At 44.9% G+C, this 27,358-nt stretch overlaps 2 protein-coding genes and 1 long non-coding RNA gene across 4 annotated transcripts; 2 read left to right on the top strand and 1 right to left on the bottom strand.

Annotated features, from left to right (window-relative positions):
- Nucleotides 1-9,893: 9,893 nt before the first annotated feature.
- Nucleotides 9,894-12,297, top strand: LOC119134955 (cytochrome c). Its single transcript, XM_037272241.1, has 3 exons — nucleotides 9,894-10,042; nucleotides 11,188-11,362; nucleotides 11,623-12,297. Exons 2-3 carry the CDS (start codon nucleotides 11,194-11,196, stop codon nucleotides 11,766-11,768), a joined length of 315 nt encoding a protein of 104 aa, XP_037128136.1. The 5' UTR covers nucleotides 9,894-10,042; nucleotides 11,188-11,193; the 3' UTR covers nucleotides 11,769-12,297.
- Nucleotides 12,298-13,661: 1,364 nt separating this feature from the next.
- Nucleotides 13,662-26,416, bottom strand: LOC119134965. Its single transcript, XR_005100442.1, has 3 exons — nucleotides 26,290-26,416; nucleotides 19,612-19,656; nucleotides 13,662-13,914 (listed from the first exon to the last, which is right to left on the bottom strand). It is a non-coding gene; the product is annotated as an uncharacterized LOC119134965 (long non-coding RNA).
- Nucleotides 18,053-26,732, top strand: LOC119134954 (synuclein-like). 2 transcript variants are annotated; one of them, XM_037272237.1, is made up of 6 exons: nucleotides 18,053-18,324; nucleotides 20,269-20,310; nucleotides 20,419-20,546; nucleotides 20,683-20,709; nucleotides 26,176-26,229; nucleotides 26,341-26,732. In XM_037272237.1, exons 1-5 carry the CDS (start codon nucleotides 18,204-18,206, stop codon nucleotides 26,227-26,229), a joined length of 372 nt encoding a protein of 123 aa, XP_037128132.1. In that variant the 5' UTR covers nucleotides 18,053-18,203; the 3' UTR covers nucleotides 26,341-26,732. The 2 variants fall into 2 exon arrangements, with proteins under 2 accessions (XP_037128132.1, XP_037128133.1); XM_037272238.1 differs by lacking the exon at nucleotides 20,683-20,709 and having other exon boundaries at nucleotides 18,063-18,324.
- Nucleotides 26,733-27,358: the final 626 nt, after the last annotated feature.

Here is a 27,358-nt window from a genome sequence, read left to right on the forward strand (position 1 = left end):
ATCCATCATACCGCTTGTCCCCACGGGGGTCGCGGGCGTCCCGGCAGTCATCGGGCAGTAGGCGGGGGACCCCCTAAACTGATTGCCAGCCAATTGCAGGGCACACAGAGACAAACAACTATCCACACTCGCACTCACTCACACCTAGGGGCAATTTGGAGTGCTCAATCGGCCTACCAAGCATGTTTTTGGGATGTGGGAGGCCCGGTGAAAACCCACACAGGCACAGGGAGAACATGCAAACTCCACACAGGGAGGGCCGGAGGCGGAATCGAACCCGCACCCTCCAAACTGTGAGGACGTGCTAACCAGTGCAGCACCGTGCCACCCTAGCTTAGTTTATGGTCTCATTCAATGTAAACTAATTCAGCGAGCCCGATGCTAATGCTAACGCTAGCCACGACATGCCCTCAAAGGTCTATCTACGGCAACTTAACTCAAATTGAACACAATCATGCACGACACACAAACAAAACAAACCTTGTGCCCCTTAGTAGCCAGGTGCTATAGCGTTTTAACAAATTTAGGAACTTTAGAAGGTACTTTTAGCCTTACAGTCACACTTTTCTCTCTGATTGTGAATGCGGAACTGGCTGTTGACGGAGTTTCGACAAGACACATTCAAAATAAAACCACGTCCACTTAATGTGTAAAAAATAATGACCTAGCCTTAAGTTATTTTAAGAAACAAAATAAACAAAGATAATAAAAAATAAATTTAGCAATATGTTAATCACTTTTAAGGTAATTTACAATCATTTCTATTTCATTCAGTCCTGATGGAGGTTTTGTCCGTCAAACTGACAAAATGACAGCAAGTAGAACGAGCAGTGAAAATTTGGAACACCTCCTGTCCAAACGGGCTCCACAAAAGGCCTTGAGCACAAAAGTGAGCACACCCTGGCAGGTAAACAGGTGAATGTGGAAAAAGCAAAAGGAACTCTGGTGTCAAAACTGTCTTTAGATATCTGGGAGGACTTGACTTGACTGACCGTTTGTAAAAGAGGAAGCTTCATTTTCCAACCAAGTTTGTCTACATGATGTCACGGGCGGAGTGGAGGAAATGGAGCAGGGCGACCAAGTGCAGCTTGGACCAGGGTTTATTGACGAACTCAAAAGACATACTCGGCAAACTGACATAACTTACTGAAAAATCAATAACAGGAACCGAACAGAGACGTGAGACAAAACAGACAGGGTGGCATTCCATGACAGCAGCAAATGCATGCAGGCAATGCTCCGACGGCGAGTGGCACACAAACAGAACTTAAATACAACACAGGCAACAAGAGCAACAAGAGGCAGGTGAGTGTGATTACACTAATCACGGGCACACAGGAAGGGAGGGGCGAGCACACAGACACGATGACAATCTACACACATAACCAAACTGGGGACGAGACATGACACATGAGAACTTCTCACGAACTGCGATCGTACTGGGAAGAAGAGGTGAGCCTCTGATTTGTGGATGTAGGTACCTCATCCACTCGGGTGTACAGATCTGTCCGGGACCCTAACACTTTTGATGACATGGCACGCGTCTGACCCCAACCTGCACATTATAGGCGCATTTGCATCATTGCGCAACACGAAATCAGCAGCAGAGGCATTTGTCAGCTTGTTACGAACCATTCGGTTCAAGGACGACTTGGGCTTTGTTTCTACTTTTGGGTGGCGGGGGCGGCGCAATCCTGCACGCCTCTTTGCAAAGCTGCCTGCTCGCCTCCCGGGCAGAGGTTGCCACAATGTTTCCACGTGTGGCTCGCGAGGAATGCTTCCGTTTTTATACAACACCGCCAATTCAAGGTCACAGTGAGACGTTTCACTTTAGAGACAAAGACCAATACTTTGATACTTTTAAATACTGAATTGAAAGGACAGGGCAGAAACAAGCTGTTCCCGGAAATGAACTTGCATGTTTTGCATGTACAGGCGCAACGCGCGCCAAAATGAGATTGTGACTCTCTCCCCCCTCCTGCGTAGCGTCCTGTACTTTTGCGCTATATTCTTACTGTCTGCTGTATGCACACTTGCTCCATTTTTGCTCCTCTTATTTATTATGTTATTTGTTTATTTATTATTTATTCATCACTCTTATTTATTCATTGTTTGTGCCTTCTTGTTTTTACTTTTTGTGTTGTTTACTTGTATGTATATTGTGTACTATGTCTTGTCACCGTGGGATAGTGGGAACGTAATTTCGATCTCTTTGTGTGTCTTGACATGTGAAGAAATTGACAATAAAGCAGACTTTGACTTTGACTTTGACTTTTGACTTTGTGTGCCCCCTCCCTCCCGCCATTTTAACCTCAAACAGTGTTTCTTTGTTTCTTTTGCAGTCATCTGTAGAGAACAGTCATCAAATTGTTACTCTGAGACATTTCCAGGCATGTGCTACATGAATTGTTCATATGCTCCCAATAGCTCATAATAACAAAAATTTCAAAGGGAAGTTCAAACACTTTTTGCAGTCACTTCTTAGGAATGGTCTTGTACTTTTGTTTTATGCGCTCCTTATCTTGTCTTATTAACTTTAAGAAATTGGAACCTTCATTCAAACGATGTGAACTGAAGTAGGCCGGGAGCCACAAAACCCCAGGGCTGAGGAGTCAGAGATCAGGGGTCACAGTTGAAGGAGTGTCCACTGTTAGGGTTGATAGATTAGTTTGATCCTATGATTATGTTGGAATGTAACCTGTAATAATTAACCTAACTTGTCCTGTCTTAACAAAGTAGTAGAACAAAGTGCTAAGATCCTTTGAACTGATTGACCAGATGCAAAGGACGCAATCAAAGTTGTCCTGTTTACTCAACATCGTAAAACACCCCCTGCTATGGCCTAGGCCTCCCATTGGGGGCTGCAGGGCCCACAGGCCCCCATTTGGGGCCGCAGGGGGCCAGGGGAAACGCCCCGGAGGGGGCTCAGGGGGAAAAGCTCCCTGGAAACTCCTGGATTTTGGCAGTATAGCAACCCCAAAACCATTAATATCATTCCTCAATTTCAACAGTGTTATTAAAAAAATATTCCTGCTTGGTGGGCTACCAAGGTGAATATAATACAGTCAAAGCCTCGGTTTTCGACCACAATCCGTTCCAGAGGGCGGTTCGAAAAGCGAATCGGTTGAATTCCGAATCTATTTTTACCATTACAAATAATGGAAATTTTTTTAATCCATTCCAAGACTTTTTTTAAGCATTTTTTTCATTTGCGCATTTTTGTCCGATCGCGCAACTGCAGCGCACCACCGAACGCGCAACCGTAGCGCGTCGCCGACCGCGCAACTGCACCGCGCTGGTCGCATTATTGTGACAGAGCCGTCGCTGAAATTTAGAAAACATTTTTAAACTCCTGATGTCCATCCATCCATCCATTTTCTGTACCGCTTAGTCCCCACGGTGGTTGCGGGTGTGCTGGAGCCTATCCCAGTCGTCATCGGGCGCTTTCCAAAATTCAAGTGGATCTAAGTGCGCAGGGAGTTTAATTTTGTCAGTGTCTGTGTGCTCGCCCCTCCCTTCCTGTGTCTATTCTCAATCTATGTACCGTAATTTTCGGACTAAAAGTCGCTCGGAATATAGGTCGCATTAGCCATAAAATGCACAATAACGTGAAAAAAAACCATATACCGTAATTTTCGGACTAAAAGTCGCTCCGGAGTGTAAGTCGCATCAGCCATAAAATGCTCAAAAAAGTGAAAAAAAACATATATAAGTCGCTCCGGAGTACAAGTCCCATTTTGGGGGGAAATTTATTTGACAAAATCCAACACCAAGAACAGACATGAACGAGCAACAACAGGCTAAACGATAGGTATGCTAACGTGACATAAACACAAACGAAGAGCTGAGAACGGGCCTGACGGAACATTCAGAGTTATTAAAAAAAACTATTACATAAATAACACGTTTATAAAACCATCTGTGTCACTCCAATTCATTAAATCCATCGATCGTCCTTTGTCAACAATGGGTGCGCGCCGCTGACGCCGCTTGCACTTCAAAATATTCCACAGGCCCATATAACGATACATAAATTAGATATCAAATAACTATTATATAAGCAATAATATTATCAAACCATCTGTGCACTCTAAATCATTAAGTTAAAGTTAAAGTCCCAATGATCGTCACACACACATCTGGGTGTGGTGAAATTTGTTCTCTGCATTTAACCCATCCCCATGTGATTTTAATCCATCCCCTGGGGGAGAGGGGAGCAGTAGCGGTGCCGCGCTCGGGAATCAGTTGGTGATCTAACCCCCCAATTCCAACCCTTAATGCTGAGTGCCAAGCAGGGAGGCAACGGGTCCCATTTTTATAGTCTTTGGTATGACCCGGCCGGGGTTTGAACCCACAACCTTCCAGTCTCAGGGCGGACACTCTACCACTAGGCCACTGATCAAATTCCTCATCCTTTCTCAACAATGCCGCGCGTGCGCCCTGACGTCAGCCTCGTTGTTATTCCACAGATCTAGTATATAACTATATTGTAGCGTTAACAAAGTACAAGGAAAGACGTGGGTTTGGTAAACGGCTCTTTATTTAACAAAACAAACTGCCAGGCGTGTGGCGGCGTGGACTTCCAGCCACGGAGGTGGAAGAGAGATCCATAGAATAGGACCGGGCATGCGTAAAAGCCATGACCGAGCCCCATCCACCGTCCCCGGACAGCCACCCGGCCGAGCGCCGGCCCCCGACTTCTATCCACGGAGGTGTAAGAGAGCTCCGTAGAGTAGGACCGGGCGTGCGTAAAAGCATTGTCCGAGCCCCATCCACCGTCCCTGGACAGCCACCCGGCCGAGCGCCGGCCCCCGACTTCTATCCACGGAGGTGAAAGAGAGCTCCGTAGAGTAGGACCGGGCGTGCGTAAAAGCCATAATAGTTTTTCAAACCTTCTGTGTCACTCCAAATCCTTAAATCCTTCAAACTCTTCGTCCTCCGTGTCACTTAGAAACAAAGCCGCTAATGATGCTGGTAGTACGTGGGGCCCTTCGTCATCTTCTTCATCCCGTGATCAATCTTTGTACTTTTTGTAAACAACCGCCGCGCCACGCCGCGTCGCGCTGCTGACGTCACTTGAAATTCAAATGAAAGTAATCCCTTGCTACATCGCGGTTCGTTTATCGCGGTTTCACTTTTTTTTGGGGGGAAAATTCTTGAAAAAAAACACAAGTCGCTCCTTATTATAAGTCGACCCCCCACCCAAACTATGAAAAAAAAAGCGACTTATAGTCCGAAAATTACGGTAGTAATCACAGTCATCTGCCTCTCGTTACCTGTCGTGTATATAAGTCCTGTCTGCGTGTAACACCCCTGTCGGATTGTTCTCGTCTCGTCTGTCATCGTCGTTCTTCTTTATCTTGTCTTTTTGTTCAATTAGTCTTGTCCCTAGTCGAGCTTCTCTTAGTCTGTTTTTGAGTTCTCCAATAAACCCTGGTCCAAGCTGCATTTGGTCGCCCTGCTCCATTCCGATCCATGACATTAAGAGCGTCTTTGTGTTCCGAGTTGTAAGATGATGCTGCTCTCGAGCCATGCCCATCTGAAGCAGTTCCTGATCCCGTTCGACTTGTCTATTTCCCTGGCACGATCCTCGTCTTTTTTCTCTAAAACTTTCGCTATGCTGGCTAAAACTTTTGCTGATTAGGCAAATGAGTAGGCAAATTATGTGACGAAAGTAGCGCCAAAATGCCGCCGAAAATAAGGCGGCTGTTGTCGCAATACTGCTGCCAGCCCCCCATCCCCATATAAAAACAATTTTCTCAACGGATCTACACAATTCACGAAAATGATACTCCCGACGGAAAAAAACACGGAAATCCGCGGCTCCGCGGAAGATTCTCATCCTGACAAGACTCTGAAGTGGCCCAGGGGCCCTCTGATTGCCGTCCCCCGTGTTCCAATTCATACCACCCCTCTCTCATGGTTCTCTACAGATATGCCTTATCACAGTGTAGGGGTCATGAAAGGAGCGTCCACGTCGCGGCCCCGGGAGTATTGACGAGATCAACTAGATCGACTAGATACTGCTAATCCTTTCACCACTACAAGCAAAAGTTACAAGCTACAACGCAGCTACAAGCTACGCTACAAGCTACGCCGAAAACTGCAAGTTACAAGCCACAAAGCTACAGAACAGAAAACAACATCATGCCTGGAGATAGACACAAAGGTCGACCTTGGAAACGAGGAACCTCCTCTGCAAAACGAACAATCTTAGCCGTTCAGTGTGGCACTGAACCACAGACCATGCAACACCTCCTCATATGCCCCCTGCTGGAACATCCCTGCACAGCATCGGATTTAGCAGAGTTTAACGAGAAGGGACAGAAATGTGTTCAGCTGTGGCTGAACCACATCTAGCCAAGCCTGTAACTAACTGCCTTGTAGCCACGATAAGAAGAAGAAGATCACAGTGTAAGTAGTCATAAGCTCCCTCTGACATCGCAATTGGCATCAGCATCTGCATCGCTTTGGGCCCCCACGGGCCCCCGGCCCGTTCGTAATATGGCCCTAACTGCATCACTACTGTAACAGCAGCACAGTAAAAGTCATACTTTTCCCTCCTGCTCTGTGTCATGGAGTAAAAGCCGTGTGAGATAATGCCGGACTTAGCATTCAGACATCAAGTGCCCTCATTCTGCGGGAGGAGAAAGTCAACAAAGAAGGTGGTACAGAGCTGCGACCTGCTGGACCTTGATTGGAAGCACACCAAGTGGGTGAGACCAGACTTTTTTTGGGCTGTGAAGATGCATTATTTTTAACAATGGAAAAATATTTTTATTTTTCAATAATCTGAAGCGGCGGCTCGGTGGCGCACTGGGGGTGCGGGTTCAATTCCACCTCCGGCCCTCCCTGTGCGGAGTTTGCATGTTCTCCCCGGGCCCGCGTGGGTTTTCTCCGGGCACTCCGGTTTCCTCCCACATCCCAAAAACATGCTTGGTAGGCCGATTGAAGACTCCAAATTGTCCCAGGTGTGAGTGCGAGTGCAAATGGTTGTTTGTCTCTGTGTGCCCTGCGATTGGCTGGCAACCGGTTCAGGGTGTCCCCCGCCTACTGCCCGATGACGGCTGGGATAGGCTCCAGCACGCCCGCGACCCCCGTGGGGACAAAGCGGTTCAGGAAATGGATGGATGGATAATCTGAAGTTTATTTGAGAATGTTTCATATGACTATGTGTCATTCAGAATCCCTAGAGGGAACGTCTTTTTTTAAATTTTGGAATCAGAGTTGATTCAATACTACTTTTATCAACATCTGCTACTCAGGCACGAAGTCTGGGTACTTTTGCCATTTCTGTAAAAATTACTGGAGTGATTTTGATCGGCTAACAATTGCAATTGTTATTAGTAAACAGATGAGCCAACGTAAGTGTGCAGATGACCAATGCTGTCCTCTTTACGAAAACTAATACTGGGACACTGGTTAGCACGTCGGCCTCAGAGTTCGAAGGGTGTGGCTGATTGAGCACTCCAAAAATTGCTTGCAGGTGTGAGTGCGACTGTGAATGGTTGTTCGTCTCTGTGTGCCCTGCAATTGGCTGGCGACCAGTTCAGGGTATTCCTTGTCTACTTCCCGATAAGTCATCCCCGCCGCCTGTCTGTGGTCAAGGATGATTGACGAAATTGGCCATGTCTGTGCATGCAGGTGAAAATAGATGTTTCTGCGTTGGAAAGAAGTGGCTAAAATCCATCCGTCCAACTATCCATCCATTCACAGCGCTTGTCCTCATTAAAGTCGCCAGTCAGCTCGAGCCTATTGCAGCGCTTGCCAAACTTTTACATCCATTGCCACATTCACAACTACGGACTTTTAGTCTTCAATGAACAGGTTGTTTTTGGAATATTTGAGGACACATGGAAAAATAGCATTGAATATTATTGTATTTCATTCATATTAAATATCACTAAATGTTGAGTAAACAGACTTGTATAGATTGTTCCATCATACTTTTTAAAAAGTTACTAAGTGGGGAAAAAGTCTTGAATCTCCAAATGTTTGAATGATAACGACCAAAAAGGACAGGTGGGGTCGTTTTCAAATAATTTCGAAACACATGATCTCTCCTTGGGCTCCTTTCCTAAACTGTAAAGACATCAAAGACTGTTTTTTGGTATGGCGCCGATGTGAGTGGCAGCCTCCCAGCAGTGTTCTCTCTTTTCCTCTTTATTTCCTTCTTTTCTCCTTTTTCTTTCTGTCTTATTGTCCATTCGGCGATGCTGGTGCCTTCTACCGCACCTCGGTATCTCTTCGGATCGGATTTTCTTTTTTTTTCCTGGGACCGGGATCATCGGTCGAGACCGGCGTAACTCTACGACGGCTTCCTGCTTATCCGGCCAGTGATGACCGGGTCCCTCGCCTTGGCCTCGCAGCCGCGACCCCTGTGGGGAGTCCGCTCCCTCGTCCTCGTCGGAACCAACGACTTTCGCCATGCTAGCCCCGTGGTGACCATCTGCACGTGCCCCGACTGGGTGCCCAGGACGCTGCTCACACGTTTGCCTGCTTTGTGATGTTTTCACCGATTCACGACCACGGTCCATCGGGCGCCGTTGAACTGGACTGCCCTTACACCTGTCTATGGACCCCGCAGAGGCTATTTTGTGTGTTTTGGGGTGTTCTCTGATATTGAGGGGTGCTGGTTGGCCGCTGTTACTTTGTTTTAGCTTTGCTTTGATGGCTGTTATCTTTAGCACTTTCTGGCTTTCCTTGTGGCGCCGTTGTGTGGCAGCCTTATGAGAGCCTATTGAGTTGCGCTCATGCCATCTGTGTGGCTTTTGTATACCCACTCTGTGGTATGGATACTGCTGGGGCCTGAATTTCCCCACCCCTGGGGATTAATAAATGTTCAATCAATCAGAAAGAGCTGGCGTTCATAAAGGGAGAAACAGTGCTCTCTGGTGGACATTTAGCCGTTTTGCTATACTACCGCTAGCCCTATCCATAACAAGTGACAACAAGTGAACGCGCCTGTAGGTGCAGTATGATTGATAGAGTTCATCGTAAATTTTAGTTCATTGTAGAAAATTTATTTAAATTCAATGGCGGTTTAATCATTTAATTGCTTTTAAAAACAAGGTAATTGAAGGTATGATTATTGCTATTATCATTATTTGCAAAAACATTCATGATTCATTGTTTGGTGGCATAAATTCAGTGACTGCGCCTGTATCTAGTGCAGTGGTTCTTAACCTTGTCACTCAATCCCTCAAAAACACCACTTAGGACAACGAAATGGGTTATCCTAAAGTTTGGACAATTTTATTTAAGATTTTTCGAAGGTAGGATGCTTTTGTAATACACTTTTCTTATCTTGAGATCGGATGTGCAAACCAAGTTAAGAAACACTGTTCTGTAGTACACTTTTCCTAAATACGGTCCTAAAGTGCCATTGCCACGGCAACTAGACAGATTAGATTCTCAAATTAGGACTTTTCTGTAATACGCCTCCTGCATTACATCAAGGATATATACTCAGATGCTATGCTGCAACTAGATATACTAACTGAATAAATTACAATAATTAATTCATTCATATTGCTTATCCTTACGAAGTTCGCTGCATTTTGTTTTATAAGAGCATTTTTTTTTTTTTTTTTTTTGCATGACACCTTGACGCAACACGTATGAAACGTACTAATAGTACAATCGATTACAAGTGGTCAAAGGAGGTGACGTCATATTCTTGTCGGGTGCCGACCAAACAATTTTAATCACCCTTTTGGGCTTTTCTTTCTGCCTTAAGAACGAACGAATACTCAGCACAGCAGCTTCAAAACACCTACTACGTCAGTTTTTCATTTGACCAACGACTAATTATTACTGCGGGTCGAGTATCAAGTAAGCGAACCTTCAAACAAACTACCGACATTGAAACGAGACGTGGCCCTTTGAGGACGCAAGACGAAACCGCCATCACATGACTACATGACGTCATAAGCCGGCATTCGTAAGTGACCTTCTGTGCGACCGCCACAACGTGTTTGTCTCTCGTAACGAAGAGGAACCACACAGAAGACAGTTTCATTCAACAAATTCTAAACTACTGGCAAGTACGACACAACACATTTGAATTTGATGTGCTGAAGCTATGTTAACAATTATATTTAAAACTGCGGGGAGTGAACGCAAACTGCCGCAATGACGTTGGGGCACATTTTAATATTTTAGTTGTTTTTTTCAGTGGGTTAATGTTATCTTGTGCTTCTGTAAACACACTTAGAGTTTTTATTCGGGTGGACAAATTTTAAGTGTGGTGAGTTGTGTAGATTGTCCGAACTCCTTCAAGCATCCTTGAGAGCTGGTTGGGAGTGACATGAGGTCACCGTGAACCTGATCTTGTGGTATCATCCACGTTTTGGACGAAAACGAAAAACACTACAAGGTATTGGAATACAATGTGAAGTCTTGGACTGAAAGGATTTGAAATTTTCGGCCTGCCATGTTAACGATCATCCTTGAGAGCCAACCACCCTGCTAGTCGGCCAGCCTTTTTTGTTTTCGTCGCTTTTTTTTTTTTCCCCCCAACAAAACTAAATGCAAAATGCGAGGTAGACCTCACCCCCGATAGTGGTTCACGGATTAAAAATTACGTCAAAAGTATTCATTCCGCCTCATTTAGTAAAACACACTGGCAACGACCAGGAGGCTAATGCTGAGTAGCATAGCAGCTAACGCCGGTCGAGGAGGGGGCTAAAGCTAAGCTAACGCATTTGACACTTTTGGGCCTCCAACAACCTCGAGCTGGAAGTCTCATTTTGACGAGTCGGGTGATAACGTAACTCGTAGATTGGGTACATGTAATAAGAGCATGCTTAGTGGTGGTTGCACTGGTTTTACCTTCGACGTCCTTCATCCAGCACTGCAGAGGACAGACGAGGAAGGAAGGATAGCATGTCATTGATTAAACCCACTCATTCATGTGCTCTTCATCCTCAGTTTACCACTTGAGGACAATCAAGGTTTGCATCCTTTTGCCTTGTATTAACTCCTTAGGAAGCCCTGGGGGTTGGGGGGTGTCACTCTATGATTGCCATATTGGACAAATGTGCAATACTGAAAGGATCTCATAACCTCTGACACGCCTGAGCTCAGTGGCAGTGTGCACCACTTTCTTTGCGCCTTATTCTGTCGTATAGCCTTCATGCAGCAGAATGTGGTGAATGTCCTCTTGTCCGTTCCGTCTCATTCCAGGTGACTATGGGCGACGTGGCCAAAGGCAAGAACACGTTTGTGAAGAAGTGTGCGCAGTGCCACACTGTTGAGGAGGGGGGCAAGCACAAGGTTGGGCCCAACCTGTGGGGTCTCTTTGGCCGCAAGACAGGCCAGGCGCCGGGGTTTTCGTACACAGATGCCAACAAGAGCAAAGGTTGGTCTTTCTTTGCTGAATTGACAACTTTTAATGCCATAGGTCTACTGTCAACTATTAAGAAATGAATAAAAAGTTAGACTAAAATCAATTACACAATCTTCCTTACCTTTTGGTTGCATTGGATGTGGCTTCTTACAGCTGTAAAAAGTGACACCACTTCCCGTGTGTCGCTGTCTTCTAAGACGTTAGGGAGGCTGGCTATTTGTGTTGAAAATGGCCAACTTGTTGACATGATACCCAATTTCAATTTGTGTCAGGAATCGTGTGGGGCGAGGACACCTTGATGGTGTACCTGGAGAACCCCAAGAAATACATCCCGGGCACCAAGATGATCTTCGCCGGCATCAAGAAGAAGGGCGAGCGCCAGGACCTTATTGCTTACCTCAAATCGGCGACATCATGAAGGGTGTTTCTGTTTTATCCTATGCTCTTGATTCACATGCATCAAAAAAAAAAAAATCATCATATGTTGAGTCATTTGTACAGATGCTAATGAGAAGGGAGAGAGACGCTTGTGTGATTTCTCGTTGGCACTCGTACATGTGGCCAACGCCTTATGTGGAAATATACATTTCAAAAGATTGAAATCATTTGGCCATTACCATCATTGCTTTAAAGTCAACACTTGGTTTTAGATTTCTAAAAATGTCCCGTTAGCGTCTAAAATGCAGCCCCTCTACTTTGCCAAGGTCGCAAATTATTCAAAGTTAGGTGCGCGGAAACACAGAATAAAAAAAAAAAGTGCGCACGCAGAAGGAAAGATGCTGGTTTGTTATTTACCTGGTTTCACAGGCCCGAAAGAGTCTTTTAACTTATTTTACTGCCACTTTAGTGACTGTCTGTATGTCAAATGTTGACCAGGGGCTGTATGTACATTTATGATTATGTGCTCAAGGATTATCTATTAAACAAAAAACGTCCATTGATCAAAACTTGCCTCGTATCTCTTTTTAGTTAGGTGAGACTGTTGATTGATGAAGCCAGTATCATTTGTATTTCTTCTTCACGGTGTCCCTGCCGATATGCACTGCTTACTAACATGTCTGTGAACATGGGGAGTAGCCAAAAAGTGACTTTTTCTGCTGTATTTAGCAAATGTTGTGACCTGTCTGCAAAAATACTCCAGTGGTGCCCATTTACATGTTGCATGGCAAGGAAGTTAGCGAGGTAAAGTTTGTGATTCTAAGTTGCAGACAAATTTGCCAAAGTCGCTATTATAGAATGTTTACAACAGTCATTGATGATCATGTTAATGCTGAAAAAACGCTTGAGAGGCCCTTGGCGGCGAGGCATTTGCAAATGTATCCACTCATTTTTTCGGGGGTTCCACCGTTATTCGCACAAATGCTTATTTGCATTGTTTCACATAACCCACTTGTTTATTTACCTGAGCTAATCCTGATTTATTTTTCTTTTGGGGGAAAAAATATTTCATTTAGAATTTTCGCCATTTGCAGTTGGGCTCATGTATGTACATTGGAAAATGTTGACTTCAATCAGTGCTTCTCAATTCTTTTCTGTAGTACACGGATGTCCACAAGAGGGAGATGTTGCCATTTTGTATGCTGCTCGTCCAACTGCCCCTGACTGATATTTAATGCAAATATTTAAGTATGGCTTAGCATTAAAATTTCACGGACATCTAAGGTAGGTTCATAGACATTTATGCCCGAGGTTCCATTCCAGAATAAATGTAACTTACATATTTTAATTTGTTTCCATTTCTCTCATATCAGAAACAAAGCCTGGCATTTGAACAGGGGTGTGTAGACTTTTTATAGGCACCGTTGACATGGGCTTTTTGTTCTTTTTCACGCTCTTGGTCTTAATCTGCCCTTTGTGTGCCCTGCTTGATGGGAATCAAAGACCAAACAAGCTATGTAATTTCCTTTCACCACTTTTGTGGCCCAAGTGAGTCTGTCGCCACGGTGACCAGTTTGCGCATGCAAACGTTCCAATGGTCAGACAAGTGCTTTTTTTCTTTTCACATCTTTTGACTTGTGAGGGCCAAGTTCAATTTCTGCTTCTTTTAGTTTGAATTATTGTGTTGTTTATCAACTTTGACCAGATCTGTTTTGTAATTTCTCAATTTATATGTATTTTAGAATTCAAATAATATATTCAGGCGTTTTGAGGGGTTTCTTTTTTTTTTGCATTTTTATTTTTTATTTTTCTTGAAATTAATTTACATCAAGGCAATTTGACCAAATTTCTTTTTAGAATGAATGTCATGTTTTTCTTTCTTTCAAAAACATTTTTGAATTTCATTTGAAAGTGTAATTAAAACATTTTTTGACTGATATTTTTTATTTTATTTTTGCAGAAAACAGTTACATCATACATTGTTTTTGACTGGACTGTATTTGACATTTTTCTCAATTTTATTTTCCCTTTATATGATTATTCCCTTAAAAACTATGGTTTCCCTCAACATTTCTTGTAAGAAAATTTACTTTTATTTAAATTGAGATGAAATCAAAAGTATTTTTATCTACTCACCATGTTAATATGAAGCCCTCATGTTTGCAGGGTTTGATGTTGAGTGAACTCTAAACAACAACAACAACAACAATTGTTAGCGTAAGCAGAGTCAAAAAGAGTTCAGGGGTGTTCTGATGCTGCTTAAAACAAAAATGTTCCAAAGATGTGTGACGCCAATTAGCAGGCAGGAGTTGCATTCCTCGTAAAGATGACTGAGAGCAACACGCGATCCAGTACTTCTTGTCCCAGTGGATGAAAACGTGTCAAATTTGTCAGTGGGTTGATGTTGGAAGGGCCACTGAACATTGTTACCATTGTGACACCTTTCATAAAATGCTAATTGTGGCGGCAAGTCAGGAGACAATTCATTGGGTACAGCTACCATCTATGTCAAAAAGTTTGACATTACAAATGTAATTTTTGATTGACACTTTCTTTGAACAACAATGTTAGTCTATGGCTGTTACTTTCATAAGGCCTTGTATCCATCCTGCTTTTTGTGGTCCACAACCCAACCACTGAGAGGTTGCTCATTAGTGCCCTCCGAAAATCCAGCAAAATGGTAAAAGCTAGCTTGATGGAACTAGCGACATACTCTCCTCAACCTCGTAAACTAAATTTTTCTTTCATAGACTTTTTTCTCATAGAAGCCTTTACGTTCCGTTTCAACCACCACACTAACTTCTTCAGAACTCTTTTTACTGATTTTGAAAAGCATAGAATGTGTTGACATGTTACCGGCAGCGCCTGGACACAGACGTGACCTGGTTATGTGTAGTTGTGTCAGTTTCAGTTCAGTTTAAATTTCAAAGGTTAGATGTTGTATAGTTCTTGTCACATGCTTATCTTAAACACTGTGTACAGCTGTTGCTCATACCCTTTTGAAGGTGGAGGTAGAATGTTCAAAATGGAGGAAAGCAGGCATGCAGGCCGAGGGAGAGAGGCAATGGCAGGCAGGCAAAGGTGGTAGGCCAAGCAAGGAAAGGGGGGGAGGGGGAATGGCAGACAGGCAAACAGGTGGCACACAGGTACAAATCCAAATTGTTTGTAATCCAACTAAGGTTTCAACATAAAGGGTTCCAAGAAGTAAACTAAAGTTTGTTTTCTAAATTCCAAGTTTCAAGTTCTAAAAATTACAAGCTTGGAGCAGACTAGAAGTAGCTCGAAACGACCTTTTAGCGGTACAAAACTATGTCACTACTATCTTCCTTCTTTGTCTAACTGAGACTGACTACCAAGTGGGAGCAGCCTATTTCCCTGATCAGGTGACTCATCAGGAGACCAAAGGCTTTGTCAAATAAAAGTCCATGGCCCAAGGCCAGTGAATCTTAAACAAAAATAAGAATTTAAGCTAAGGAAACTAAATTGGCTCCAACAGTAGTCATTTCACGCTAGCCATCTCCAAATGTATTCCATTTGCAAAATGTGTGACCCCGAGACACTATTTGAGGCCTTTGAAAAGCTACATCATCACAAACTTACACTAAGCTAACATCTTCAGTGCTTTGTAAACGTGCTGCCTTTGACTGATCCCCATACCCCCCACCCTCCCTGGCCCATATTGATCAGTGCAGCACTCATCGTCATGGTAACCTCAGGCATAATGATGATGATGCAGGGGAAAGAGGGGAAGGCAGAAGCCAAAAAACAGCAGCCAATCAGATAACAGCAAACTTTGCTGAGTCACACCGGAGACTTCCCTCTCCTCCATCGTCAGATGGACAGAACACAAGCTTGCCGGCCATCTTTGTAGTTCTCCTCAGGACAGGCTGCTTTTGCTTATCAGTGTGTTTCTCTTGGACGTTGTCTCCTGTACTCATGCTGAAACTACTTTCACTCTCAATCTTCTCTTAACTCTATCATGATTATTATGGAATCAATACTCACCTGGCAGCCATTTTAATGGTTCTCCACACAAACGTCGCCTGGATGATTTGAACTGTTAAATAACGTCAGTGAGTTTTAGTTGTTCTCAACAATTTGCCCGAGTAGCTTTAACTGTCAATTTGTTTTTCCATCATCCACGTACAATTTTGATTCTGAAGATACACGTACGTTTCTGACTACTGATGTAAGAATCTCTTGGTAGCCATTTTTGTAGTTTTCTCTACTCTGCCCCACAAATGAGCTCGTTTTAGTACAGGGTTCACTGGTTGCCTCTGCTTCAGCTGCAAACACACATTTATAAGCATTTCTACTGAGGCAAGAATTAGCTGGTGGCCATTTCTGTAGTTTTCTTCACTCCTAATGCTCTCCTTTCAAAAGCACATTAAGAACATAACTAGAATTGTGTTTTTTCACCTTTGTAATATTGCTAAGATTCGTCCGGTCCTCTCGACCGGTGATGCGGAAACTATTATACATGAGTTTATTACGTCACTCCTGGACTACTGTAATGCATTATTCTCTGGTCTTCCTAAGTCCAGTATCAAAAGTCTACAGTTAGTATAAAATGCTGCTGCAAGGCTGCTTTCACGGACAAGAACATTTGATCCATTACCCCAATACAGTAATCCCTCGTTTATCGCGGATAATTGGTTCCAAAAAACACCTGCGATATGTGAAATCCGCGAAGTACGGTCATCAACAAGACGTACTGGGCAGGCTAACGAGTTAGCGGAAAGATGCTAATTCGCGATCGTGCTAACACGCGAAAACGGACTTCTAAAGGAATGTGAACGAACATTTGGAGCAATACGACATTGTCCTAAAGGTTAGACACATGTTTCCTTAACTTAGAAGTTTTATTTTGACTTTTAAATTGTTTTTTAATTTTGAAAAAAAATCCACGATATAGTGAAGCCACGATAAACGAAACGCGAAGTAGCGAGGGATCACTGTATTAGCCAACTTACATTGGCTCCCGGTCCATTTAAGATGTGACTTCAAGGTTCTTCTATTAACCTATAAATCATTGCATGGCTTAGCGCCCTCATATCTCGTCGACCTAGTTGTTCTTTACGTTCCGTCTCGTAGCCTCCGCTCGCAAAACGCTAGTCTTTTAGTGACCCCGAGGGCCCAAAAAATGTCTGCAGGGTATAGAGCATTTTCTATTCGGGCTCCAGAGCTTTGGAATGCCCTACCAATGGATATTAGAACTGCTACCTCAGTAGAAACATTTAAGACACGTTTAAAGACACATTTCTATGATATGGCCTTTAACCTATAGTGGCCGATTCGGCTGGAGTTTGTGTTTTCACTCCCCCCCTCCCGGGGAGGTGGTTAGGTGACACCCAAGCTGACAGCGGCTGTCTGGATTCTCGTGGACCAATCAAGACCAGGGAACTGCAGCGGAATACCCCCCTCGAAGACACTGCCAGGACAATCGAGGGCACCTCCTGCAGCTTTTCGCTTTGAATTGGACATCCACTTTTTCTTTGATTTTTTATATTATGTATTTTATGTGCCCTTTCTGCATCCATTGCAGCCTGGTGATCCTGAAAGGGGGATCCTCCCATCTGTGGTCCCTTCTCAAGATTTCTAATTTTTCCCCTAGTAAGGGTTGTTTTAGTTTTTCTTGCCCTCTTGGGAACTTAAGATCAGGCGACGCTTTGAGAATAATTGTCAATTTGTTGGGTATATGTGAAGCCCTTTGAGACTGCTTGTGTTTTAGGGCTATATAAATAAACTTAACTTAAACCTGACTCCTATCAACCACATACACCCAAAAGATTGCTTTGAATTGACTGATTTGTAAGTTGTCTCTGTACATCGTCTAGTTTTTACTTAACTAGCTGCACCATATCATGTGATCGATTATAAGATATAATTCTTCACTTTTGATTGAAATCATGATTTATTACGATTAAACTCCTGATAATGTTAAAAATTGTAAACTTCACTTATTGGTAGTATGATGCAGTGCAGTTCGGTGTGCTGCCACCTCAAGATTTGTGACCAGCTTATGATTTTTTTTTTTCTTAAGAAAAAAAAAAGTCAAGCGAGGACCTTGCAGTTAAATCTCAGCCAATAGAAGGCCTCCCTTGCCCTGGAGGGCGTGGTCGCATCCTCTACCAGTGGCAACACTTTCAATGCTTTGTGAACAGAGTTCTTGTTGGAAATGAACGTTGATACTAATTGCTGGTGAAAGACGAGCAGAAATTGCAACCATGAATAAAAAGCTTCCTTTCTCTTTCCACACGTTTTCCTTTTGGTCTTCCTCTCTCCTCTGCGCCACTCACTCTCTGTCCGCTCCCTCCCATGTTGGCATCGCCCCGGTCCCCCTCCCTTCCCCTGTTCCCCTCTCCCTCCCTCTCCTCCATTAGCAAGAAGAGCAGACCGGACGAGGACGGGACAGTCGAGGCGGCAAGAGGAAGAGAAGCAGCAGCAGCAGCAGCAGCAGCAGCAGCGAAGCATCATGGACGTTCTGAAGAAGGGGTTCTCCATCGCCAAGGACGGCGTGGTGGCCGCCGCAGAGAAGACCAAAGCCGGCGTGGAGGAGGCCGCCGCCAAGACCAAGGAGGGGGTCATGTATGTCGGTGAGTTGCCAATAGCCAAATGTCGCTTCATGATGACAGCAAGTGAGCGCAAGGAAAAAAAAAAAAAGAAAATATTTCACTTGATGTGATTAGAGAAGATGATGCTTCCCCAAGTAGAGTGAATTATTAGGAAGTCAGGGCGGCGGTCTGGGTGTGGCCGGGCTGAGCCTTCTGGTTGTTGCGATGTACAAATAAATATTCAACAGAAGACCAAATTGGGATGCCACTACAAGCTAGAGGAAAACCACAGGACATCGCTCCCCACTGTGATGATTTGTGCTGCTGCAATTTTGTGGATTTTGAACTTGGCTTAAAAAAAAATAAATAAAATAAAAATAAAAAAATAAAAAAAATCTGTTTATTGCCCAAAATTTCAAGTTGAAATTAATTATAATTGAAATTCATTAGAATTCGGTTTCTGCTTTTTATTGGATTATCTAATTATTCATTTCTTAATGGACTAGATCTCGAGGATGCAATTAATTGTTGCATATATTTCAAATCACCAGATAAATTTGGCTTAATGTCCATTAGCTTAATGCTAACACATAATGGTGAACACAATATGGGATAATGTATGGCATTCATGCGGCGGTGACGCAACGCATCAAGCAACGTGAATTAGAACACAAGCAGTGGAGGTAATGAGGCATACATTCTTTATCCTCTCACTGATGGCCAAGCATGACTTGGACACCAGGAGCCACACAATCACTATTTGATTCATAATCATGACGCACAAGGTCTTTAAGGCTATCTATACTTTTCTTCTACACAATTATGTTATCACCATACATTATTTTATGAAGTCCAATATTACAATGAGCTCCATATCATTATTAAATAAAAAGTGGCAGCTGGAACGGATTACCAGGAAGGTAAAACACAAAACTGACAATAATACAACATTCGACAACTGAAGCAGAAGATTAAAGATTAAAGATTAAAGTCCCAATGATCGTCACACACACACCTGGGTGTGGTGAAATTTGTCCTCTGCATTTAACCCATCCCCGTGTGATTTTAATCCATCCCCTGGGGGAGAGGGGAGCAGTGAGCAGCAGCGGTGCCGCGCTCGGGAATCAGTTGGTGATCTAACCCCCCAATTCCAACCCTTAATGCTGAGTGCCAAGCAGGGAGGCAATGGGTCCCATTTTTATAGTCTTTGGTATGACCCGGCCGGGGTTTGAACCCACAACCTTCCAGTCTCAGGGCGGACACTCTACCACTAGGCCACTGAGCTGGTGCAATTGACATTTATAAGCAACCGTAATGTCAAAGACTCACCTGCAGTCTTTCCTCTTTCTCGCAAAGTCTTGCTCTTCTCTTCATCTGAAAAGAACAGAAAGAGCCTATAAAAGGATCACTTAAATACTACAGCGCCATCAAAAGGACATCAGGGGGAGCACAATGTACCATGTGACGAGTTGGAATGAGAGAACAATGATTCTGTGGTGACAAACATCAGAGAGCAGACATACACGCACTTGCACACGCAACACACACAGAGCAGCCGTTTGTTCCTTCATCCTGGTTTAAAAGCTTGTGGTGTCACGCAAGAATGACATTGTCACGAATAAAACTCATGACCTACAGCAGGGGTGGGCCAGTGGTGGCCCACGGGCTGCCCACGTCCGCTCGCAGTGGCATTTGATTAATTTGGCAAAGGTTGGACTGTCAGTGCTCAAGAAGGCCCCCCCAACCCCAAGAATGTCAAAATGCGTCAGGAGGAGAGAGAGCATATTGGCTTCTCGCCAGGCCCTGCATTAGCTCTACAAAACATTGTAGTTGAGGTCAAAACAAAAAATGAAACGTAGACCAAACTGCCTACTGGTTTTAGACTCGAGATGCTAACGGCTACCCGAAGCCAAGACTCGTGGTTCATAAAGTCGGCGGAAATTTTACACATGCACGCTCATTGTGCCCTCAATGTGGTATTTCCAGGAAACAAGACGATGGAAGGGGTGGTGACCGGCGTCAATACAGGTACGACTCACTTGTTCAATCCCTCTTCTGATCAGTAGTCGTCGGCAGCAGAACATGGATTGTTTTTTTGCCCTGAAACTGGTTGCTGACCAAAAATTGTCCTCCCAGTGTCTCAGAAGACAACCGAGCAGGCCAACATTGTGGCTGACGCCGCTGTTGCTGGGGCCAACGACGTCGCCCAGGCCACTGTGGACAGTGTGGAAAATGCCGCCTTATCCACTGGATTCGTCACTGTGGTGAGCGCTGACGTCTTCTGACAGTGCTTGCACTCTTTTCAGACGCTAGGAAGAGTTGTCACTACACTTTGCATTTTTGTCGCAATAATAACGAGTTGTCTTTGTCTCTGTTTGTGTCCGGACTGGACGGAAACAGGAGGAGGCGGTACCGGCGACCGACGAGGTGCTTGATTGATGAATGACTGACAAATTGCATGGCATGACTCTCATGCACCTCGCAAATTCTTACACCGCAGGCTTTTATAGGCATTGATCGTCGTCGTTGCAATTAATGATTTTATATGAAAAAAAAAAACCCACGACTTTAGGCACGGAATTTCAAGTATTCTCACCCAAAAAGTAAGTAGGGTATCATTTGTAATTTAGTAATAAGCTGCCAAGTCTTTCATTTATATGAGTACATCAGAACATGGCTGCTAATATCAGCGTACGGTGAAGTTTATTACAGTAAATTAATATATTAAAAAAAACAACTAAAAAACAGTATGACTCAGCGTAATGCTTAAACCTCATCAAATGTGCTAAACTCTATCTGAAGTTTGACATGCCAATGATACCCTCTTTTATTTTAACCTTTGCCTTTTGGCGTGAATATGTATGAACTTTAACTTTTGACCATTCTTGCAGCTTGTGACGATGTCAGTCTGCTTCTAACCATAACTCATCTACTTTCTCCTCCAATTAACTCCAATTCTCCCCCTGTGTCATGTTCACTTTCACAAAAGCTTGAATATTATTTCAAATATGGTTCTGCTGAAGCAACATTATTCCAACTTGATATCAAAACCACCTCACTCACCAGGCCAGGCCTGCCACACAAAACAAAACACATTCATACTGCGTTGTAGAATGTGAGGATGATGACCGCATGTGGATAAAAGTAATACCTGTACCTCACATGCATATACCGTATCACCCAATTAATTGATGAGATGAGTTGTAGAATATTCTATCCATCCACACGTCCGTCCATCCATCCAGCCACCCAACCGATTATCCGGGGTTGGGTCGCGGGAACAGCGGCTTTAGGAGGGACGCCCAGACTTCCTTCTCCCCAGCCACTTCGTCCAGCTCATCCCGGGTGATCCCAAGGCGTTCCCAGGTCAGCCGAGAGACATAGTCTCTCCAGCGCATACTGGGTTGTCCCTGAGGTCTCTTGCCAGTGGGACATACCCAGAACACCTCCTGGGGGAGGAGTCCAGGAGGCATGAGATGTCCGAGCCACCTCATTTGGCTCCTTCCATGGATAAGGAGCAGCAGCAGTTTGACTCAGAGTCCTTCGCGGATGACCGATCATCACATCGGTGATACAGGGCCCAAACTGACCTTATCAGTTGGTTCGGCACCCCGTACTCCCGAAGCACCCTCCACAGATCTTCCCGAGGGACACGGTCGAACGCCTTCTCCAAGTCCACAAAACACATGTGGACTGGTTGGGCGAACTCCCATGCACCCTCGAGGATCCTGCCGAGGGTGTAGAGCTGGTTCACTGTTCCACGGCCAGGACGAAAGCCACACTGCTCCTCCTGAATCCGAGGTTCGACTTCCCGACGGACCCTCCTCTCCAGCACCCCTGAATAGACCTTACCAGGGAGGCTGAGGAGTGTGATTCCCCTGTAATTGGAACACACCCTCCGGTCCCCCTTCTTAAAGAGGGGAACCACCTCCCCAGTCTGCCAATCCAGAGGCACTGTCCCCGATGTCCACGCAATGTTGTAGAGGCGTGTCAGCCATGACAGCCCCACAACATCCAGAGCCTTTAAGAACTCCGGGAGGATCTCATCCATCCCCGGGGCCTTGCCACCGAGGAGTTTTTCAACTACCTCAGTGACTTCGACCCCAGAGATTGGAGAGTCCGCCTCAGAGTCTCCAGGCCCTGCTTCCACAATGGAAGGCGTGTAGGTGGAATTGAGGAGGTCTTCGAAGTATTCTCCCCACCGACTCACGACGTCCCGAGTCGAGGTCAGCAGTACCCCATCTCCACTGTAAACAGTGTTGACGGTGCACTGCTCCCCCCTCCTGAGACGCCGGATGGTGGACCAGAATTTCCTCGAAGCCGTCCGGAAGTCATTTTCCATGGCCTCGCCGAACTCCTCCTACGCCCGGGTTTTTGCCTCAGCAACCGCCGAAGCCGCGTTCCGCTTGGCCATCCGGTACCGGTCAGCTGCCTCCGGAGTCCCACAGGCCAAAATGGACCGATAGGACTCCTTCTTCAGCTTGACGGCATCCCTTACCGCCGGTGTCCACCAGCGGGTTCGGGGATTGCCGCCACGACAGGCACCAACGACCTTACGGCCAAAGCTCCGGTCGGCTGCCTCAACAATGGAGGCGCGGAACATGGTCCACTCGGACTCAAAGTCCCCCGCCTCCCCCGGGACGTGGGAAAAGCTCTGCCGGAGGTGGGAGTTGAAGCTCTTCCTGACAGAGGATTCTGCCAGACGTTCCCAGCAGACCCTCACAGAGTGTTTGGGTCTGCCAGGTCGGACCGGCATCTTCCCCCACCATCGGAGCCAACCCACCACCAGGTGGTGATCAGTTGACAGCTCCGCCCCTCTCTTCACCCGAGTGCCCAAAACATGCGACCGCAAATCCGATGACACGACTACAAAGTCGATCATCGAACTGCGGCCTATGGTGTCCTGGTGCCAGGTGCACACATGGACACCTTTATGTTTGAACATGGTGTTCATTATGGACAATTCATGTCGAGCACAGAAGTCCAGTAATATAACCGCTCGGGTTTTGATGATCCTCCCAGTCATGCCCTTGCAGGTCTCACTGTCATTGCCCACGTGAGCATTGAAGTCATCCAGCAGAACGATTGAGCCCCGAGAAGGAGCACTCTCCAGCACTTCTTCCAAGGACTCCAAAAAGGGTGGGTACTCTGAGCTGCCGTTTGGTGCATACCACAAACAACAATCAGGACCCGTCCCCCCACCTGAAGGAGGAGGGAGGCTACTCTCTTGTTCACTGGGGTGAACCCCAATGTGTAGGAGCCTAGCTGTGGGGCAATAAGTATGCCCACACCTGCTCGGCGCCCCTCATCGTGGGCAACTCCAGAGTAGACGAGAGTCCAGCCCAGGGGTGGGCAAGCTTTTTGACTTGCGGGCCGAATTGGGTTCTACATTTTGACCAGGGGGCCGAACCAGGAGCAGATGGATGTCGTGTTTGTGTGAAGTAATATAAACGACGTGTAAAGGTCATTGTATAAAAGGTTTTGGCCCTTAGTAGGTATTAACAGCATTAAAAAAACATTTCACCAAAAAACTGCTATCAGTGATTCTCATTAAATACGACACTGTTATTATGAATAACAGTTTTCATCACTTCAGCGCCTGCAGGTCAGATTTATGAAAGATGTTTTTATGAGCTCAGCAGCTCAGTGGCCTAGTGGTAGAGTGTCCGCCCTGAGACTGGAAGGTTGTGGGTTCAAACCCCGGCCGGGTCATACCAAAGACTATAAAAATGGGACCCATTGCCTCCCTGCTTGGCACTCAGCATTAAGGGTTGGAATTGGGGGGTTAGATCACCAACTGATTCCCGAGCGCGGCACCGCTGCTGCTCACTGCTCCCCTCTCCCCCAGGGGATGGATTAAAATCACACGGGGATGGGTTAAATGCAGAGGACAAATTTCACCACACCCAGGTGATGTGTGTGACGATCATTGGGACTTTAATCTTTAATCTTTAATGAGGTGGAATCACATCAAACGGCAAACATTCTGACCAAATACATCATCTTGAAGAATCAGTGAAAGATACATCTAAATAAAGTACTTTATTTACTTACTTACTTACTATGTAGCAAGAAATCAAAACGGCAACACGGTGACGAATATCTGAAAATCAGAGCAGAGCTTTAACTCACAAACACCTAGGTGACAGAGGTGAGGAAACGGGAAACACTTCCTTAAAGTCGGCCTTAAGAACTTTAAAAGTTAAGATTAGTCGCAAACAGGATCAATGTCCTTGAGCATCTTGCATTGATTGAAAATGAAAATGGTCGCTAGTTTCAATCTTTTCTCTTTGTACAAATTATATTCAAAATGCATTTTTTTTTTTTTTTACAACAAACTTGAGAAACTCCCCTTCATTTTCAGTGGGAACAGTGTTGTTGGTCTCCCTTTTTTTGCTAGTGCATCATAGTCTGGAGTAAAATTTGTTGTGGCAATTCTTACGATAGACCCGAGGTGTTGGTCCGTTAACCTAGATCTGTGACGGGTTGATCTTGATGTTCATGTGGCTGAACATCACGTCGCGTAGATCGAGTTAAATTGTCCACTCTTTTTTAAACACTCGGCACTCAGTGTCACCTTTCTTTTCCTTGGGCCACTCATTTTTATGGAAAGATTCCAGGGAAAGTTTTGTGGGTGGCTTTAGCGTAAAACTGTATCTCAGCGCGCAAATTACGAGAACGCTGATGTCACAGCCCACACTCTAAATTCGGCACTGATAGAAATGGAGTGCGGAGTGCGGCGTGTCCGTACTACTGAGTACGTACACGCACTTGTGAGTGTGCACCGAGCTTTCTGACACGGCTTACGGTAGTAAGTGCGTGGGCGGGCGGTTCCCCATCTACTGGGGAAACGCAGTCATTGCAGGAAAAATGACCACCAAAAAATTTGGGCTTTGCCCGCCCGGGACGCATAGGTGAAGGCCCAGCCACCAGACATTCACCTTTGAGCCCCATCTCCAGGCCTGGCTCCAGAGGGGGAGCCCTGGTGACCTGCATTCGGGCAAGGGAGAACTGAGTCCATTTTTGTCAATCATCATAAGGGATCCATGAGTATAATACTTGATTCTGGAAATATTTACTAGTTGTAGCCACATTTGTTATTATTCAGTTTTTTTGTTTTGTTGGAATTTGGGGTGTGACATTTGAAAATTTGTTCAGCAACATCCTCCAAATTTTTTTTTGCAAAATTCTGCCCCAAGAACCAGTTTGATCTGCCGCAAGAAATTTGGTGGGTCCACCCATTTATCATACACCAACAAAAAAACAATAAACCAATTCTTTACAGTCTCACTTCATTTGGGACAAACCTGTGCTGGGAATTTTATCCCATTGCTACCAGATTTCAACCAGGTACAGTATGTATTACACAGATGTTAAATTTTTAGTTTTCAACATGAATGACTTGAGGTAAAACAAACAGCTCTTAATAACACCAAGACTCGCAACTTAATAGTTATGTCACCACCACAGTGCTGAAACAAAGAGTGCTTTGTTTTGGGAAGAAAGGTTATAGACAGAGGCGTAGCCAAGCCGGGGCGAGCCGGGGCGGCGCCCCGGTTAGGACTCCCTGCGCCCCGGTTGAAAAAAATCGAGCTTTTTCGATTCTTCATTTTCATGCCGTTTTTTTCTTTCGGTCTTGCGCGAATGTGCTTGCGCTATTCTATGTGCGCGATGTTATCCATTCACCGTTTGCCTCCCGGACCCGGATGTTGTTTTAGCGATCAGCGAACGGCGTGGGTGATGTTCGATTTTTTTTCCTGTGGGCGTGCGCCCCTACTGGAAAAATTCCTGGCTACGCCTCTGGTTATAGATTACAGTGCAGTGAATCGTGGGAAGAACAAGATGGCAGCAGTCATGTGACCTGTGTGATGTGTTGTTTTTTTTCTCGTGCAGACTGAGAATGCAAAAACAGAAGATGGAGAACAGACCCAACAAGGAGCTCAATAGGTGAGTAAACAATTGTCGTATTTCCTATTTCATTAGCGTCAGAGCCAATGTCATTCTTACCTGTCACAATTGCAGTTTTACAAAAGGCAGCGTGTCTGTGAACTCTTTTAGTGTCAGCAGTCACTTCCTTGTTCCAGTCCAATAAGGAGAAACAAGACCAATTCCCGCCATTCCCCTCCTGTTGTCTTGGCTCCACTTCTGCGTTACGCCCTCTCTCCACACAGCTTTCAGCTGATTGGTCGGTGTGTAGAATGACGTCAGTCGGGCTCAACTGTGCTGCCTCATGCGTCCAATCACAGGGCTGGAAGTCAGAAACATATCCGAACGCCTTTTGCCATGCATGTCGCTTTGCCAAGAAAGAACACGTACGCATGCGCGCGCGCGCACACACACGCACACACACACACACACACACACACACTTAACTGCAGTCGGTGTCCCTGAGCTTCAGTGCTACTTTCTTTTATAAAATATTACAAATGAAATAAAGAACCTTTAACGTCTGACCGAATATGTCAATTGTTTCAGTCTGGTGGTGTTTCAAATCTATCAAATGACACTACTCAAAAACGTTTGTGATGTTGGGGTGACATTTTAGGATGAAGCTAAACTGCACTATAACCTTGACCAGTGAACTTATTTTGGCACACTGGACACTGGTATGGTACAGAAAAAAAAGAGGCCGCGCAGCAGAGTATCACGTGCTTTTTAATTACCGACATACATTCTTTATCATCCACAAAAAACAACGTAGTGTTCAGAAATTGCGACCTCTGTCACCATGTACTGTATTATATTGCCACCAAGTGGCGAAGGCACATCCACCGGTAGGAACCACACTATCAACTGAAGTTAAAAATTGTTTAATTCTACATTCTGTTATGCAGTATGATGTTGTGACTCTTTTCTGTTTCTGTTTTCATTTATTTTTTGTTAGAACAAAAAAAACCTCGAGACATGGTGCTTGCAGCAAATGTTTGACTTTAATCCACTTTCTCGATGTGGTGGCATAAATGCAAAAAAAGTGAGACGACAAACAAGGGGTATGCGTACGCATTCATGAAAATGATCGAAAAAGTGGACGGGTTTGAGCATCCATTCCGCTCTGGAACAGTTGGATGCTTGAAAA

This window comes from Syngnathus acus, chromosome 15, assembly GCF_901709675.1.
Source record: "Syngnathus acus chromosome 15, fSynAcu1.2, whole genome shotgun sequence".
NCBI classification, from domain to species: domain Eukaryota; kingdom Metazoa; phylum Chordata; class Actinopteri; order Syngnathiformes; family Syngnathidae; genus Syngnathus; species Syngnathus acus.

Bases quoted from the DNA above. Each gene is read 5' to 3' on its own strand.
- LOC119134955 (XM_037272241.1), top strand. From the start codon at position 11,194: ATGGGCGACGTGGCCAAAGGCAAGAACACGTTTGTGAAGAAGTGTGCG. The intron at 11,363-11,622 runs GTTGGTCTTTCT...AATTTGTGTCAG, and splicing joins AGATGCCAACAAGAGCAAAG to GAATCGTGTGGGGCGAGGAC.
- LOC119134954 (XM_037272237.1), top strand. From the start codon at position 18,204: ATGGACGTTCTGAAGAAGGGGTTCTCCATCGCCAAGGACGGCGTGGTG. The intron at 18,325-20,268 runs GTGAGTTGCCAA...TGGTATTTCCAG, and splicing joins GGAGGGGGTCATGTATGTCG to GAAACAAGACGATGGAAGGG. The intron at 20,311-20,418 runs GTACGACTCACT...TTGTCCTCCCAG, and splicing joins GGTGACCGGCGTCAATACAG to TGTCTCAGAAGACAACCGAG.